Source organism: Cavia porcellus, unplaced genomic scaffold, assembly GCF_034190915.1.
Source record: "Cavia porcellus strain 051 isolate PalLab524CR breed Dunkin Hartley unplaced genomic scaffold, mCavPor4.1 scaffold_31, whole genome shotgun sequence".
NCBI lineage: Eukaryota > Metazoa > Chordata > Mammalia > Rodentia > Caviidae > Cavia > Cavia porcellus.
The window spans coordinates 4,985,480-5,001,896 of record NW_026947514.1 but is presented as its reverse complement, the minus strand read 5'-3'; the positions used below and the strand labels follow the sequence as shown (position 1 = coordinate 5,001,896).

General features: G+C 46.1%; 1 protein-coding gene across 3 annotated transcripts in view; it reads left to right on the top strand.

Annotated features, from left to right (window-relative positions):
* Positions 1-16,417, top strand: part of Eml1 (EMAP like 1) — a 147,030-nt gene that overhangs the window by 73,870 nt on the left and 56,743 nt on the right. For all 3 annotated transcript variants that reach the window (XM_005000496.4, XM_063241127.1, XM_063241126.1), the window contains exon 2: positions 15,277-15,459. In XM_005000496.4, coding sequence (XP_005000553.2) covers positions 15,277-15,459 — 183 coding nt within the window. The remainder of the gene's footprint in view (positions 1-15,276; positions 15,460-16,417) is intronic.

Here is a 16,417-nt window from a genome sequence, read left to right as displayed (position 1 = left end):
TGAGGCTCTGGAGATAGCGCTTTATATCTATTGGTGTTGTGTCTGCTATTGCCTCTTTCTCAGGATTGGGGGCTGAGGAGCCTTTCTTGTTGCTGCCTCTTCCCATATTCTTTGTTCCTTATATATGCAAGCATATATAGGAGGCCCAGCTTCCTTCCCCGTCAGCCACAGTCTGATTGAATTGTGCCAGCTAGGTGTTCTTGCCCACCGCAATGCACCAGGAGGTTGCAGACCAGGCAGCCTATGCAGGGCCCGCCCCTCCAGGTCAACCTACCTTCAAGCCCTGCGACCTAGGTTGTGCTAGCCTACTGGGTCTCAGCCAGCAGCGTCATGTAGGCTAGGCACTGCTCACCAATCCCGCTTGAGAGGGGTATTCGTGACTGAAGTCACCACAGCGCCCTGTTCCCACAAGTCTGCCCCGTCCCAGAATGTCCTCTGTTGGAGTCTCCTAGACCATGGAAGAGTCCCAGTTTCTCTCACTCACCGCAGGTTGATGCATGGCTCCCCGCCCATCCTGCTTTCAACTCTGTTCACCAATTCCCGTTCTCAGAGCTTTCGCACATCTCTCTCCCTGCCGAGCCGATGTAGACGCAGCAGCGGTGGCAGGAAACCCAAATCGCGGTTTCCAATGGCGTGGGCTCCAGCTTCCACACTGAGGCTTTTCTGTTCCTGTTATAGCACCAGGATTGCATTCCCAGTTGGTTTCTCACAGCCCAGTTCGTTCTTGGGTCAGCAGGGCATATCTCCTCTTGCTTATGATTCCTTACTCCACACCATTCCTGGATTCTAAGCTGGGTCTTTCAAAGAGCCTCCATAGCTGCTGCTATCTGTCCGCCATGTTCTCCAAAGTCCCTAAGCAAAGATCTTAAAATGTACTTTTTTATAAGACTTGGATTTGCTGAGGTTTTAAGACATTTTGCACTTGCTCGAGTAAAGGGTATGGTCTCCAATTGTCTTTATTTCTAATATATTTGTTTGATTTTAACAGAGGAATAATGGACTAATAAATGAGTTGAGAAATACCTTCTGAGCTTTAATTATCTTGCTGAGTTTATGTAAAATTGATGCTCTTTCTGGAAATGTTCATTAGAATTCACTGATGCTCTATGGAAAGATTTCCTTTTTTCCTTTTGAGAGTGAATTCAGGACCTCCTGTGTACCAGATGAGTAGTCTACACTGAGCTACCCTCCACCTTTTGTAAATTTTGAGACAGGATCTAACTAAATTGACCAGGCTGGCCTTCATCTCACCACCCTCCTGCCTCAGCCTCCTCAGTAGCTGGGAGTACAAGAATCCGCCACATCTGACTTATGGGAAGACTTTTAACTATAAATTCGATTCCTTTAATAGAGGACTATGTAGATGGTGTGTTTCTTTTTGCATGATCTTTGTAGTTTTTTTCTTTAAAGTATTTGTGTATTTAGTTAAATTAGCTGCATGAGTTTTTTTCTCAACATTCCCTTGTCACTTTTATTTTGTTTTATTTATTTACCTATTGATTTTTGGTCCTGGGGATTGAACTCGCCACCTTGCCCTTGCCTCCCCTGTCACTTTACCATCGTAGATCTGTAGCGACCTCACTTCTCTGTGACTGATATTGATATCTGTATTCTCTTTTTCTGATAAATTTGGCTATGAGTCTGGCAGTTTTATTGATTTTCTCAAAGTGCAGCCATTTGGTTTATGACTTAGCTTGCAGTCTTCTTCCCCTTGTGTGGAGCTCTGCTCTGACGTCCGTTGATCCCTTCTTCCTTTGTGTTTCTGGAGGTGGAGCCGAGGTCCTTTCTCTGCCGTTTCCAGTACAGGTGTTAGCGCAGAAATTTGTTAAGAGCAGCTCCATAAATTCTGGGGTGCTGTTTTCATGTTAACTCAGCCCCAGAATTTCTAATTTCCCTTTATCCAGCTTGAGTTCATCTTTGCAGAAGACTAGATTCCCCCCCCCCACCCCTCTGATGGCTCCGGAACTGCTTCGGAAGGCGGCCTGAGTGTTGGGATAAGTGGGCCAGGAGAGAGCGGAGTATTGGAAGGCCATAAGTGCCCATGCCGCTTACTGTAATGTTTGAAAAATGTGAACACACATGGTATTTTTAGATCGTACCTTGTATTTTGTCTGCTCCTTTTAGGTGTTTAAGGTTAAGAAGTTCAACCCGGTTCTTCTTTTTCCATCCTGGCTGGGAGCAGAAGTGGGTGCCACCTTTTTAAAAACCCTGAGCATCAGCCCACCACAGTGGAGACCGGCGTATCTGGAGGTGTGGCCGCTCCCCCTTACCCTGTGCAGAGTCGGCTCAGAGCCATGGCCGGGGCAGGGCCAGTCCGGGCTGGATCGGGGCTCGGGTGGGACAGAAGAGTCTTGGGGTGGAACTGAAGCTGGAGCCGGCTGCCAGGTGGCATCCCGGGCTGGGGACGGCTGGGAGGGCCGAGGGCCAGGCCTTAAAAGGACAGAGCGTGCGGTGCCTCTGCAGGCCGGCTCCTCTCCTGTCCTTGGATGCTAATGGGGCGGCTTGGATGGGACAGTGATGTGCTGTCGCACCCCACAGACAGTGTCGAAGGCTTTTAGTTGAGAGTTCTTCCCTGCATGTTTTTGAGCGGAAGGTTGTTGTACCTCATATTACATAGGATTGATTGCAGAACCCCAAAACCCAGGTAGATTTTTTTTTTATCCAAACAGCATTCATCTAGTACCTTGGAAGGATGCAAAAATTCGATGTGTATTTTACTCAGCACCACAGGAGCACTCGTGGGATGGAGCCACCCCTGCCCAGTGGGTACTGACCTGGATGCAGTAGCAGGACCCAGAGGAAGTGGAGAGGAGACCTCTGTCCTCTCCCCTCGTCTGGGGGCCTCACCTGGCCAGAAAGAGGCTTTGGGGTGCACACAGGGTGGCTGTTGGTCTGGTGCTATTCTTAGTTTAAACAATTAAAGAAAGCAAGAATGTCCACCATTCAAGGTCAGAGGCTGGGTCCACTGTCTATATGAACAGGCCTCTTGGCCTCCAGGGACACCACGGTTAGGCCTTCTTGAGCAGCGCAGAATCACAGCCTGATTTGTTTTTGTTTTTGTTTCAGATTTTAATTTTTATTTATTTTCATTTTTTGGTTTTTGATACAGGCTGTTGCTATGGAGCCCAGGCTAGCCTCAAACTCAAAGCCATCCTCCTGCCTCGCCCTCCTGAGTGCTGGGATTACAGCATGCGCCCCCACACACCGCTGAGATTGTTACTTTTATGAGCCTGTATTTGCAGCACCTAGGGGTTACACTCCTTGTGGGGGCTGGTACAGAGCAAACACAACTTGATGCTTCCCCTTCCCCTCAGCCCCTCTAGATGACGAAATACCATGTAACAGGGGGTGCCCACCACCCCCATCTTGTAACTAGAGTGGAAGACCCACTCCTGGAACCCCCGAGGACGGAGGGTCTAGCCTCACTCCCAGGTCATCTCTGTCGCTGAGGCCAGCAGTGTCCCTCGGCACCCATGGAAGCCGGTTCTCCTGGCTTCTCAGGAGAGAGCTGTGATGGAGGCCAGGAGGTCCCGGCCCTCTGTCCACCCCACCATGGGCCGTGCTGCTGATCCAAGACCTGATCATGCCCAGTTCTGCTTCCTGTCCAGTCTCTTCCTCCAGCCAACAGCACTGGAGACAGGAATGGTGTCTTCTCTTTGGGCCTCTCTCGTGGACCAGGGCTTTCTCAATATTTTTGAAAATTGTTCCTAAGTGCAGCTAAACATTAATTACACAGAAGCTTCAGTGCTTGCTTTTGCTATTATTATAAACAGTAACTTTTTTTTGAGACAGGGTCTCCCAAGGCCTCATAGCCCCCCCAATCCTCCTGCCTGGGCCTCCCAAGTACTTTTGCTATTATAAATAATATGAACAATGATGAACTGTGGGTTAAGCCTCCCTAATCTCAAAATCTGAAGTCCTCTGAAGTGTGAAACTTTTTAAAAAATTGTTTTGGCAGCATTGGGGATCGAACATACAGCCCTTGCGCTGAGCTGCGGCCTAGCTAGCCCCTTCCCTCTCTTTTGAGACCAGATCTCACTAAATTGCTGAGTTGCTCAAACTGGGCTTGAACTTGTGATCCTCCTGCCTCAGCCTCCCAGGGTGCTGGCATTCCAGGCATGTGCCACCTCACCTAGTTTGAAACCTGAGACTTTCTGAGGGTCAGTGTGACTTTTGGATTTCAGCATATTTTGTATTTCAGCTTTCCAGACAAAGGACTTTATCCTCTGCAGGTAAAGTCTATATGTACATTCCAAAATTCAAAAATGTCCAAACTAACTGTGAACCATTTTTCTGGCCTCAAGTATTTCAGCCACAGGATGCCCCGCCTTGTGATTCTCACTAGCACTTGTCTGGGTGGCGTGTCAGCCGTTTTGCATACACTAACACTTACCTGCCAGGAACGGGAAGGCGAGTGGGGTCGTGTGGGTGGTCAGGCCCCTGCCAGGCCCACTCAGCTCACAGGTAGCGTGCCCCTGGGGGGTGCTGTCTTTCAGAGTCGCCCTCTGCCCCCGAGGCCCGAAACTCAGGCAATGCGGGAGCCATTTCTGAGCACTGGTTTTCTGGACCAGGCCTGGCCCTGACAGAATGCTGGGCTGATGGAATCTGAAGTCCCGAGCAGCCCTGCCATTGGCCGGGAGGCAGAGCAGCTTGCAGACTAGTTGAGGACACAACCTCTGCATTAGCGCCTGGCACCCCGGAGGGCTCCGGTCCAGCCTGGATTAAATTGAGTCTGCCCTGCCTGGTGTACATGGCCCAGCGTCTGGCAGATGGTCACCGGATACTGAGCTGGACAGACGCTGATACACACGCGTCCTGTGTAAACACATCCCAGGCTCCCCCGAGGAAGCCGGCGCAGGCCACGTGTGGCCCCAGCGACCAGTTCTGGTCCCGACAGAAGTTTTCCAAAACGAAAGAAGCAAAACGTTCTTTTGTTGGTGTGGTGGCACACGCTTGTAATCCTGGTGCTCAGGAGGCTGAGGCAGGAGGATCGCTGTGAGTTCAAGGCCAGCCCAGGTTACATAGTGAGTTAAAAAAAAAAAAATCCTAGAGGTAGAAAATACTATCTCTTTCAGACTTCCCTCAAATGTTAGGTAAGAGTGTGAAAACTCTGAAAGCAATTGTTGATACTATCTTAAGGACTCCTTAGATAAATTACAGAGGTACAGGAGCTCAGATTACAGTAAAATGGTGACTTGTAAAGGTTTCACTTGTGCTGCGTTCCCAGCCTGATGAGGTCTTTAATGACAGAATTTGCAGGGAAATGTCCACCTCGTGCCGTGGACCCACGCGGGGCCCGGACATTGGAAATGCTCCGTGGGTGAAACCAGGCTGTGGCTTTCACTGAGCTCGCCAGTTCCCCTTCGCTGAACTGACGGAGTCACTTGAGCAGCACTGGCCGCTCCGGAATCGGAGGCTGGGAGCTCCCGACGCCCTGGGCTGCGCCCTCAAGCTCGGTGCCTGCACAGGAGTAAGGAGGGGAAGGATGCTGGCCAGCCCTGAAAAGCACTCAGATTAGGTCAGGGGACTTCAGCAAATCTGCGGTGGAGGGGCTCTACCAGATCAGGCTTTCTGGGTTTTAGTCAACTGTGTTTGGTTAAAGACACATATTGAGGTGGGGTGTGTATGCATGTGCATGCATGTATGTATGTATGTATTTACTTTGTGAGACAGACTCTTGATATATATAGTGCAGATGGGTCTTGAATTCACTATGTAGCTAATGCTAGCCTCGAACTTACAGTGAGCCTCCTGCCTCAGCCTCCAGAGTGCTGGGATTACAAATGTACACCACCATATGCGTCGAGGTGTTATTTTTAATATTAAAATTAGACTTCTTCCTATGTGAATTAAGCAATCAATTAAAAATCTGATATATAATCCATATTAAAGCCCCATCTATCCATCCATCCATCTGTCCATCCAGTGATATTACAGAGATGCTATTGTAAATCATGAATTTTTAGAGTGCAGGGAGCCCTCCGGCCCTGTCTGACTCAGCACGTCAGTACCCAGCACTGATCTGAAAATTTGAGGGTGGGTCACAAATGATGGCTTCTTCCTCTGCCACACTGTGATGGCTCAGGCCCTGCCCACAAGCTGAGTGCCCTCTAAAAGCCACTGTCTGCTTGGACAACCCTGAGAGACCGTAGCAATGCACAGCTATGCCACAGACCTCTTGTCACTATGCCAGAGCACCTGAGACAGCGAAGAACAAAAGATCTGTTTGACTCAGTTTTGATGTTTAGGCCACAGTCTCATGACCTCATGGGTAAGACAGTGCCTCATGGGAACAGAGGTAGTGCATCATGGGAACAGTGGCAGTGCATTGTGGGAAATGTGGCAGTGCATCATGGGAGCAGAGTGGAGCTCTGGAGCATAAGGCCAGAAGCAAAAGAGGAGAAGGAGCCAGGGCTCCTGCAGTCCCTGTCCCTGAAGCCCACCCACGAGGCCTCACCCCCAACAGTGCCTGGAACAGACCTTCGGCACATGGGCTCTTACTTTTTTTCCTTTTTAAACTTTTTTGAAACTTTTTATCAGTACCAGGGATCGAACTCACGACTGCCTGCTTGCAAGGCAGGTGCTTATGCCGCTGAGCTAAATCCTCAGCCCGTCAGATGTGGGCTTTTGAGGGGGACATTTAGCATCCAAAATGTATCATGGTCATAACTTCAAAAACAATAGGACTTTTATTATACTAATTTGTAATTATTGGATATCAATTTGCTTCACAACATTTAGCCAGCACATAGGAATTTTGAAGGAAATGTTAAATGTAGTTTTGGTTATTTTTATTGGTAGCTTCATGATGGCTTACATTTATACATTCATTATATAGAATAATATATTCTAAGTACTTTACATATATTAACTCATTTGATGTTCCAGTGACCCTCTGAAATAAATATTCTTTGTGTGTGTGTGTGTGAAAGAGAAAGAGAGAGAAAGGATCTTGATATGTAGTTTGGCTGGCTTTGAGCTCACTTTGTAGCCTAGACTGGACTCTAACTTGCAATGACCCTCTTGCCTCAGCCTCCCAAGTGCTGGGATTACAGGCATGTGCCACCATGCTCAGCTTGAAGTAGATATTCTTGTCATTTCTGTTTACTGGTGGAAAAGTTGAGGTAGTTCCAAGGGATGAGCTTATTTGCACTAAGTCATTTAGCTAGCAAGCAGCAGGGCTGGGATTCGAACCCAGGGAGACTGAATCCAGAGTGTGTGCTCTTAATGACTAGCAGATAAGACTCTTACCCTGAAATTCTCATCACTGACTTAGCTCTCAGCTCTGGAGGGCTTCCTTTAGAGGCTGGATCTGCCTAGACAGGTCTGTCATGGCCCAGGCTCTCAGCAGGTGCTACTCAGACCTGCCTGCCTTTTTTAGGAACACGTTGGGTTTTCTTAACTGTTTAATTGCTCCCTGGAGGGAAGATACCTTTTATTTTTCAATGCTGGGAATTAAGCCCAGGCTCATCTTACTGAGTGACATTCCTGCCTTCCAACCCCCATTTTAAATTTTGAGACTGGGTCTCACTAAAGTGCTAAGTTGTCCACCCTGAACTTGTGATCCTCCTGCCTCAGCCTCCCAGAGTGCTGGGATTACAAGTTGCACCACTTTGCCCAGCTTCAAATACTTTCATAACTTTCCCCCGTCTCCCTTCCAGTCAGTGTCACATCGTGAAATGAGAATTTCCTTCCCTCTGTGCAGGTCAGAGGATAAGTGGGGAGATCCCACAAAACAGAACCGCTGTCCACTTACAAGAAATGATGGAGAACTTGAGGATAACCTTTTCCCATTGATCAACGCGTGTTCACCCTCCATAGAGACACTGCTCAGCTGAGATCTCAGTCCAATGGCAGCAGCTCTCAACAGTTTCCAAGAACCACGCCCAAGAGTGGACCTTGAGTACTGAGCTGTTATCATGCTATTTTATTTTACATGCTAACATCCAGCAGAACTGCTGTTTCAAGGCAGTTCTGTCTGTTGGACGTGCTGTGGATTTGTGTAACTATCTCCCTGGCGCACAGAACGCCTGCCATGCCCCGCCCCACAGTTCCTCTGTGCTCTTTCTCCTTGTCAGCCCTTGGCAACCACTGACCTCTTCTTCACCATGGCCATTTTGTCTTTGGGGAAGGCTGTGTAAATGGAATCTTGCAGAATGCCCCCATCGAGCCTGGCTTCCTCCACTCAACGCAATGCATTTGAGACACATGCACATTGTTCATGTATCAACTGTTCGTTTTTATCATGATCACTGTGTACTCACTGCGTGGGTGTGCCTCAGTTTATCCATTCACCCACTGCAGCACGTGGGGCTGTTCCCAGCAATTACCCAGCCTGAAAGAGGGTATTGTATATGTCTGTTTCTCTGAGGTAAGTTCCTAGGGAACGGCAAGGCTGTGTGTGCATGGCTGACTTCATAGGAAAATGCCAGCTGCTCATGGGTAGTGTTTTATGTGCCCAGCAGCCAGTTAGGAGAGTTTCTCTATGCGTGGTGTTGTGAATATTCCTTCCTGTAACCCCTCCAGTGTGTAGAGAGCCACATCCCATAGCGAGCGTGTGTGCATGCGTGCGTGCATGTGCGCATGTTCACATTCTTCTTTCCTTCAGTGTCATCTTGCTGTGTCACCCAGGCTGGTCTCTGCCTCTTCTGGGCTCATGCGATGCTAGCACCTTAGCTACCTGCATGCTGGGACTGCAGGTGTTTTCCCCACACCTGGCTGTCATTACCATTTAATGTGCGTTTCCATAATGGTTAACGATGCTGAAGCTGTTGTCATAGGCCTGATTCTTATGCATACCATGTTCTTGGTGAAGTGTTTATGCAAGTCTTTTAGTTATTCTTTCTCTCAGGAGCATTTTTTTTTTTTTTTTTTTTTTTTTTTTTGGTGCCAGGGATCAAACTCACAACCTCATGCTTGCCAGGCAGGTGTTTATGCCACTGAGCTAAATCCTCATGGACTTTTTAATTGGGTTTTTTTCTCACTGTTGAGTTTGAAAGGCTCTTTATGTGTCTCAATCATCAAGAATAGATTTTTTAAAAGACAGCAATTACCCAGCAGTGCTCCTAACAAACAGCAGGACTCCAAGTCTGGAGTGCAAGAGTGATGTATTTAGTACGGGAGAGGAGGAACATGGGAAAATGATCATTTCACATTGTTCTAGGGCTGGGGATGTGGCTCAGCAGCATAGCGCCCACCTGGCAAGTGCAAGGTCATGAGTTCGATTCCTGGTACCAAAAAAAGAAAAAAAAATCAAGTTGTTCTTGCTTCACAGTTTGTTTTCTTTAAAGAGATGTGCCTTGGGTATATTTTAGGAAGACTTAACAGCATTTTCTTTGTAAGAGCATAGCAGTTTTAAGTTAAGTGTATGGGTACTTAGTAAGTTCTCCCAGTTAACAGGTATTAATATCGATTATCCTGTCTCAGACCCAGACAGATGTCATCTGCTTATCTGTTGGAGAACTGATACCACCCAAATGTAGGAGCAGTGCAGGGTACTCTGCAGGGTGCAAATGTTACACGGTGGCAGCCTTCAGTGTCAAAGCTCACTTAATATTACCGAATGTTCCGCAGGCTTTCGTGCTTCCCTGTTTCCGTTTAAATTGCATCCTTTGCCTCCAGTGGTTTCCTACCTGCTAATGTTTTACCCTTCTTGGCCACTTAGTGCTTGATCCTGTTTTTGCAAATGTAATTAATCCCTCTCTTTAGTGTTCACTTATCACACTGAACAGTTCCCAACTATCTAGCCTATCGACTTCTTTTATACACTTGTAGACACTTACCTTCTCCTTTAAACAGAGAGCCTCATAAGATGGGCAGCGGACAGGCCTCTTCATATCCTCAGCGGTAATTTCATACATGATTAAAAGCTATTAATTTCCCTCAAAGCTTGGCTTTAGCTGACTCTCTTATATTTTGATAGGTTGGGTTTTCATCATCAATCAATTAAAAATATTCCCTCCCCCTCCCTGGTAAGCGGCTGCGTTGTGGCAGACTGCAGCCCATCCAGGGATAGAACCACCAGTGTCTCCTGAGATCCGTTGGAACTTAGGACACTGGGAAACCAAGCAAGCAGCTCTCCTCCCTGGTAAGCAGCTGTGGTGTGTCCGGCTGTGGCCCTTCCAGGGAGAGAACCACCAGTGTCTCTTGAGATCCCCCCAAGCAGCTCCCCTCCCTGCTCAGCAGTAGTGAACCTACTGGTGCACGGCCTAGAGTCAAACATCCCACTTCCCCTACCCCCCTTCTCCTGTCCCCCGTTAGCAAATGGGAACCAGAAATCTGAGCGTCTCCTGGGAGGTTGACCATAGCAAATAAGGGGATTTCCTTCTACCATTTCTTTGAAGGCAAATATTTTTATTACTGTTTTGCTATTTTCTGATTAATGGTACTGCTCTATTCAATATTCTGTTTTGATAACTTCTATAATGTTCTGTATTTCATTTTATTTTGATACACGTGATTGACAGAACAACTATTGTAAAGATAATGAAATATACGGTGATACCTATTACTGTTAAAAAAATATATATTTCCTCATTTCTCTTGCTATGTCTTTGACTCCTGAAGCATTTGTTTGATTTCCAAACATTTGTGGCTTCTTAGCTTATGGTATTACTTCTGATCTCTAATGTAGTACCACAGTGGTCAGGACATTGACAGTCTCTGACATTGTTTACATCTGTCTGAAGGTCCAGCCTGCAATGTGTGCTGGCAAACGGTGGGCACAGTTTTTTTAAATATATAGATAATGTTACTGTAGTGTACAGAGATCATTTACCGCTATTCAGATCACCTGCTGATGTTTTTATTAGTTCCGTCTGTCACTGGGAGATGGGTGTGGCAGCCTTCAGGAAAAACACAGAGTTGCCTGTTTTTGCTTCAATTCTGTGATTTTTTGCCTCATGTGTGTTAAAGTTTTATACTGGACTTGCATGTGCCTACGGTTGTTATGATTACTGACCCGTTCCCCGTGCTGAAGTGCTCCCTCTGTCTTTAATAACACATTTTTGACCTCTGCTTCATCTGATATAAACATTACCACTCCAGCCTTCTCTTGCTGTCTATATGGCGGGTATTTTTTCTATCTTTTTACTTTCATGCTCCATGTCTTGATATTTAAAACATGCCTCTTGTGAGGGCATGTAGCTGGGTATTGCTTTTTCAAAATTATTTATCTATTTAGACAGGCTCTCACTATGTAGCCCAGGCTGGCCTTGAACTTGGACCAATCTCCTGCCTCAGCCTACTGAGGACTAGGATTACAAGTGTCAGCCACCGTCCCTGGCTCAAAGGACTTTGTGACTCTGATGCTCTCTGTCTCTTCTGTGCTGTGTGATGCAGGTACTGTTGCCATGGAACACTTAGTGTAATCATGGGTTTTAGCTTCTCTCTCTGATTTTTTTCTCCCATTCCTCTTTTCTTCCCTTTGGAATTTGAGTTTTATTTTTTCTGTTGGCTTTTTAGCTTCCGTTATTTACCTTGTTCTTTAAGTGGGATTGTCATGCACCTCTGTAACCATCCTACCCTCAGCTAACACTGGATGCTTATGCTGAGTAACAGCCATGTACACGAGCCCTGCGGTGCAGCGTGGGGACTGCAGAGAGGAACAGGCTCTTAAGCTCTTGAGAATCACGAAGGCAGTGGATTGCAAGTGTTCTTTTTTTAAAATTTAATCTAAAGAAAGACTAAAAACAGAAAACAGGTAGAAATAATATATACTTCCAGGGACTGGAGATTTAGCTCAGTGGCATAAGCGCCTGCCTTGCAAGCAGGCAGTCATGAGTTCGATCCCCGGTACTGATAAAAAAAAGAAAAAGACAAAAAAAAAAATACATACTTTCAAAGAAAAAAATAAACAGTAAGAAATCACTAGTTGATGATTACAGATTGTCCTGTTACAGTTATTCAAGATACTAAAGTGGAGCATATAAAGTGGGGATTCAAACAGTGAGACTGCAACCAATTCTGTTCAACTACCCAACAAAAACTTAGAAATATGGTTATCAATCCTATACACTTAAACACACATGCAGTTATCCATATCTTCAATTATGTTGAGATTGAATAAACCCAAGCAGGCTAATATCACTCTGAACAAAGAATAATACTATTTCTGGGTGTCACATTATGACACTCCAGGATCAGCACTGTATTTTAGTGTCTCTTTTTCTTCAAAGTATCTGTTCATTTCATCATGTGTCATAAGATCTGTTCTCATAAACTGTTTATAGATTCTACACATGCATGAGTCTTAACATGTATTTCTATCCTTTCTATATTAGAGGGAGAAACAAAACAAAGCAAGACAAAACAAAACATATTCCTATAAACATATGAAACGAAAAAGACATATAAGACCATTGTACAAGGAGTTCTACCATGGTTCCTGTGTTGTCTCTTGTTATCTCCAATAGAATTGGCTATATCATCAGACATAGTATAATTGAATATATCAATACATAACAGCATTAATAAAAATACAACTTTGTATATAGTATAGAACTTCAAAAACTGGCAGTTATCAAAATAGAATGTGTATCGTAGAGTCTTGTCATCTTCAGTGTAGTTGCCTATACTCTCAGACTTGATACTATCAATCATATCAGTTTTGAATAAAATCTTCTCTGCCTCATTTCTGTTATGCTCTTTTTTTGTCATCAGTTGTCTGCTTATCTTCATTCTGTTTTCTGCTCCATTCATTGAGGCCTTTCTGCCACTGTTCCTGGAATCCTAGTACTTTTCTCTCTCTCTAGAATGCCCTTTAGTATTCTCTGTAGAGTTAGATTGGTGGTTGCGAATTTCCCAGGTTCCTCTTTGTCTTGGAAGCATCTTGTTTCTCCATTAATTTCTAGAGACATTTTAGCAGGATATATCAATCTGGGGTGGAGGTTATTTTCTTTCAGGGCTTGGAATATTTCACTCCAGGTTCTTCTTGACTTGATGGTTCATGTCAAGAAGTCTGCCGTTATTCTGACAGACCTTCTTTTATACGTTATCTATTTCTTGTCTCTAATAGCTTGTAATGTTCTATTCTTATATTGAATTTCTGGGATCTTGATTACTATATTCCTGGATATAGCTCTGTTTTGGTTGTAGGTGGCTGGAGTTTTGTATGCCTCATATATCAGAATTCATTTTCTTTTCCTATGTTTGGGAAGTTTTCTTAATTATTTCTGTGAATAGCCTTTGTAGTTCCTTTGTTTGTATCCTTGATTCTTCACTCACATTCTTTATTCTCAAGTTATAGATCCTCTTGTCGTCTTCTAGCCTTTGTATTGTTACTTGTTATTTTTAAAAAGTTTTCCCTTTCATAATCCCACATTGCAAAACTGTCCTCCAGTTTGAATAATCTATCCTTAGTTTCTTTCAAGCTGATTTGCCATCTTTCCATAGAGTTTTTAATTTCCTGGTAATCTCTTTGAATCTGCTTCATATATTCTATAATTTGTTTGTATTCTTCATCAAATAATTCTCTCTTTTGTTTGAGTTCCCCCCTTCTTCCATCTGTGTCTGCTTGAGGGGTGCTTAGTATCTCTTTTATTAATCTTTTTATATCTTGCTTTACTTGGCTAAATATTTCACTTTTGAACTCATCTATGAGGTCCCGAATATATCTCTTTATGTCCACTGGCACTGTGTCTGATATTGCATGTTTGCTGTTCTCATTCTCCTTTGTGTTCACCTGTCCTGGGTCAGTGTTCTCAGGGTTGGGACCTGGAGACTTTTTGTTGTTGCTTCCTCTTCCCACCTTTTTTGCTTCTTCCAGGAGGCGCTTTCTTTGTTGGTTACCTGATTGTAAGTGTTCTTACTACAAAAAAAGGTAAGTGGATGAGCAGGGGTGGTAATGCAAATATTAATTAGTTTGATTTAGTCTTTCACAATGTACACATATTGTACACCATACAGCACATTGTACAGGAGACAACCTATGGTACCCCATAAATGCAGACAATTTTTGTCAGTAGATTTAAGTGATAGCCATTTACAGGGAGCACTGTATATTTGTGTAAATATTGAGGTCTTGTACCTTTTAGATCCCCATTTACTGCGTATGTTATGCTAGTTACATGTGCAAATGGAAAAAATACCAAACAATGTCATCACTTTTATCGTTGTAAGTTTAAAGGTTTATAAGAACATTGGGAGGAAAAGGGAAGGAGGAAAGGTCGGTCACTGAGCTAATTCAGGTTCCCATCTCCTGCAGTCCCCTCGGTCTGAGCAGGGCTGAGGAGCATCTCCGACCATTTCTGTGCAGCCTGAAGAACCTCCTCTAGCAGCTCCTGTGCGGCACATGGTTCAGGGGAATCCTCTCCGGTTCTCTTCATCTGAGAATGACTCTGCTTTGCCTTCTTTCTTAGAAGATATTCTGCGGGACATAGGCTTCTGGATTGAATCTTCTCTAGTGTTTAGAAGCTACTGCCCTGCTCTCTTCTGGCCTCTGCCGTGCACAACGCAGAGTCCAAGGTCTGTCAGACCTGGTCCCCTGCATGTGTTGTTTTTCCCTTGCTCCTTTCACTTGGTCTTTACCTTTGGTTTTCAAGAGCTGACCACTGATGACCTTGGCGTTCTCCATTTGCTTGGCCTTTGATGAACACTTTAACATTTACCATGCATCAGGTTTGGGATACTTGGGTCTTTCCGTCTTAGACTTTTTCCTGTCTTATTCTTTCTCTTCTCCTTGTATTCCTATTAAGTATGTCGGGTTGTTTGATATCATGAAACAAACCCCCAGGGCTTTGGAGGACCCTGCCCAGCCTCATAGACCCCCGGAGGAGTTGGGAATGGTGGTTCTGGGTAAGGAAATGCAGGATGGCTATGTGCAGCCCAGATCAGGGTGCAGTCAGCATGCAGATTTGCCCGCTCAGTGCTGCGTCGTTCAAAGTCCGGACGGACAGGGAGTGCGGCCTTAGGCTGCATGACCTGTCAGCGTCCTTGGAGTAAAAGCAGAAGGCCAGCAGGGATGGTTTTCTGCACGCTGGGAAGTGGAAGTAGAGATTTTTATGACCTTCCCACTTCTGAGGTTCTCAGATGCCATGGAAAAGAAAATAACACGGCCCGCAGGTAAAAAATAGAGTGACGATGAAAACCAGAGTGGTCTGAACACGAAGAGCCAGGCATAGGGAGTGGAGAGGCCGCGGCAGGGCGAGCAGCTATGCTCCTCTGTGGGAATGACCCTGCATTGCCTGTGCTGTCGCCTTGGGCGGAAGCAGCGTGGTTATCGATCCGGTCGCTCTGGGGCAGCACCCGAGACTCACACCTTCCCTCCCTTTGGTTTAGATGACAGCGCGTCTGCCGCGAGCAGCATGGAGGTGTCGGACCGCATCGCCTCTCTGGAGCAGCGCGTGCAGATGCAGGAGGACGACATCCAGCTGCTCAAGTCTGCGCTGGCCGACGTGGTTCGGAGGCTGAACATCACGGAGGAGCAGCAGGCCGTGCTCAACAGGAAAGGACCTACCAAAGGTGGGCTCGGGGCAGGAACGGGGCGGTGCTGGTGTTGACCGGAGCTGCGAAATACAGACCCACGAGAGCACAGGCCTAGTGGTGTCCCAGGGGTCTCACGGAGCGCAGAAGTCTGTTCTGGTGGGTGCTGGGAAATCATCCTCCCCAGGGGTGTGCATGTGTCAGTGATGGTTAAGAGAGGCCGTCCCAGTGGACAGCAGGGTACCGTGTTTACCAAGATTGTGTGGGGTGCAGAGAGCTCGCAGGAAGAACCTTCTGCGCCCTTTGGCAGGCTGCGCCCTGGAGAATCTAACGATAACACCCGTCTCTTTCTGAGTGTGAAGCGTACACTGCCATTCAGCTCAGCACAGGAGGCAGTTCATCGGCTACCTGCAAAGCCCTTGGCCCGGGACAGGAGCCCTGGCCTCCCTTCCTCCCTCCCTTCCTCTGTGGAGCTCTGGGTCCTGAAGTCACCCTACATACGCACCCCAGCTGTTGACCCCCATCCCTCCCGGCAGCCAGGCCATACCTGCTGCTCCTGGGTCTCCCTGTCAGCCAGCAGACCTCCACACCTGGGTTTTCTAGCAAATTTCAGGCATCATTTCACGTCCCTATGCTCCTGGTAACAAAGCAAAAAAAAAAAAAAAAAAAAATGTTGGTGTTAAATACTACGGTGATCTGCTTCCTATGGTTTTGGAAGTAAACACCGGTAAGTTTCCCGCTTGCCAGGCAGCACCCGATGTGCGCAGGGAACAGGCAGGTGCTTGTTCACCTTGGACAGCAGTAACTTCCGGTCTCCCTGTGGCCACAGAATTCCTTTTGGTCGAAACATCTGCAGATTGCAGCATGCCAGTGCCCCTTTAAAAATGCCTGCATTTGTTTGTTTGTTTGAATTTAGCAAATTATTTTAATATATACTCAGTGGCATAAAGAGATAGTTGTCTATCTGCGTCTTCGGGTTTTTCCTCACGTAGTTGGT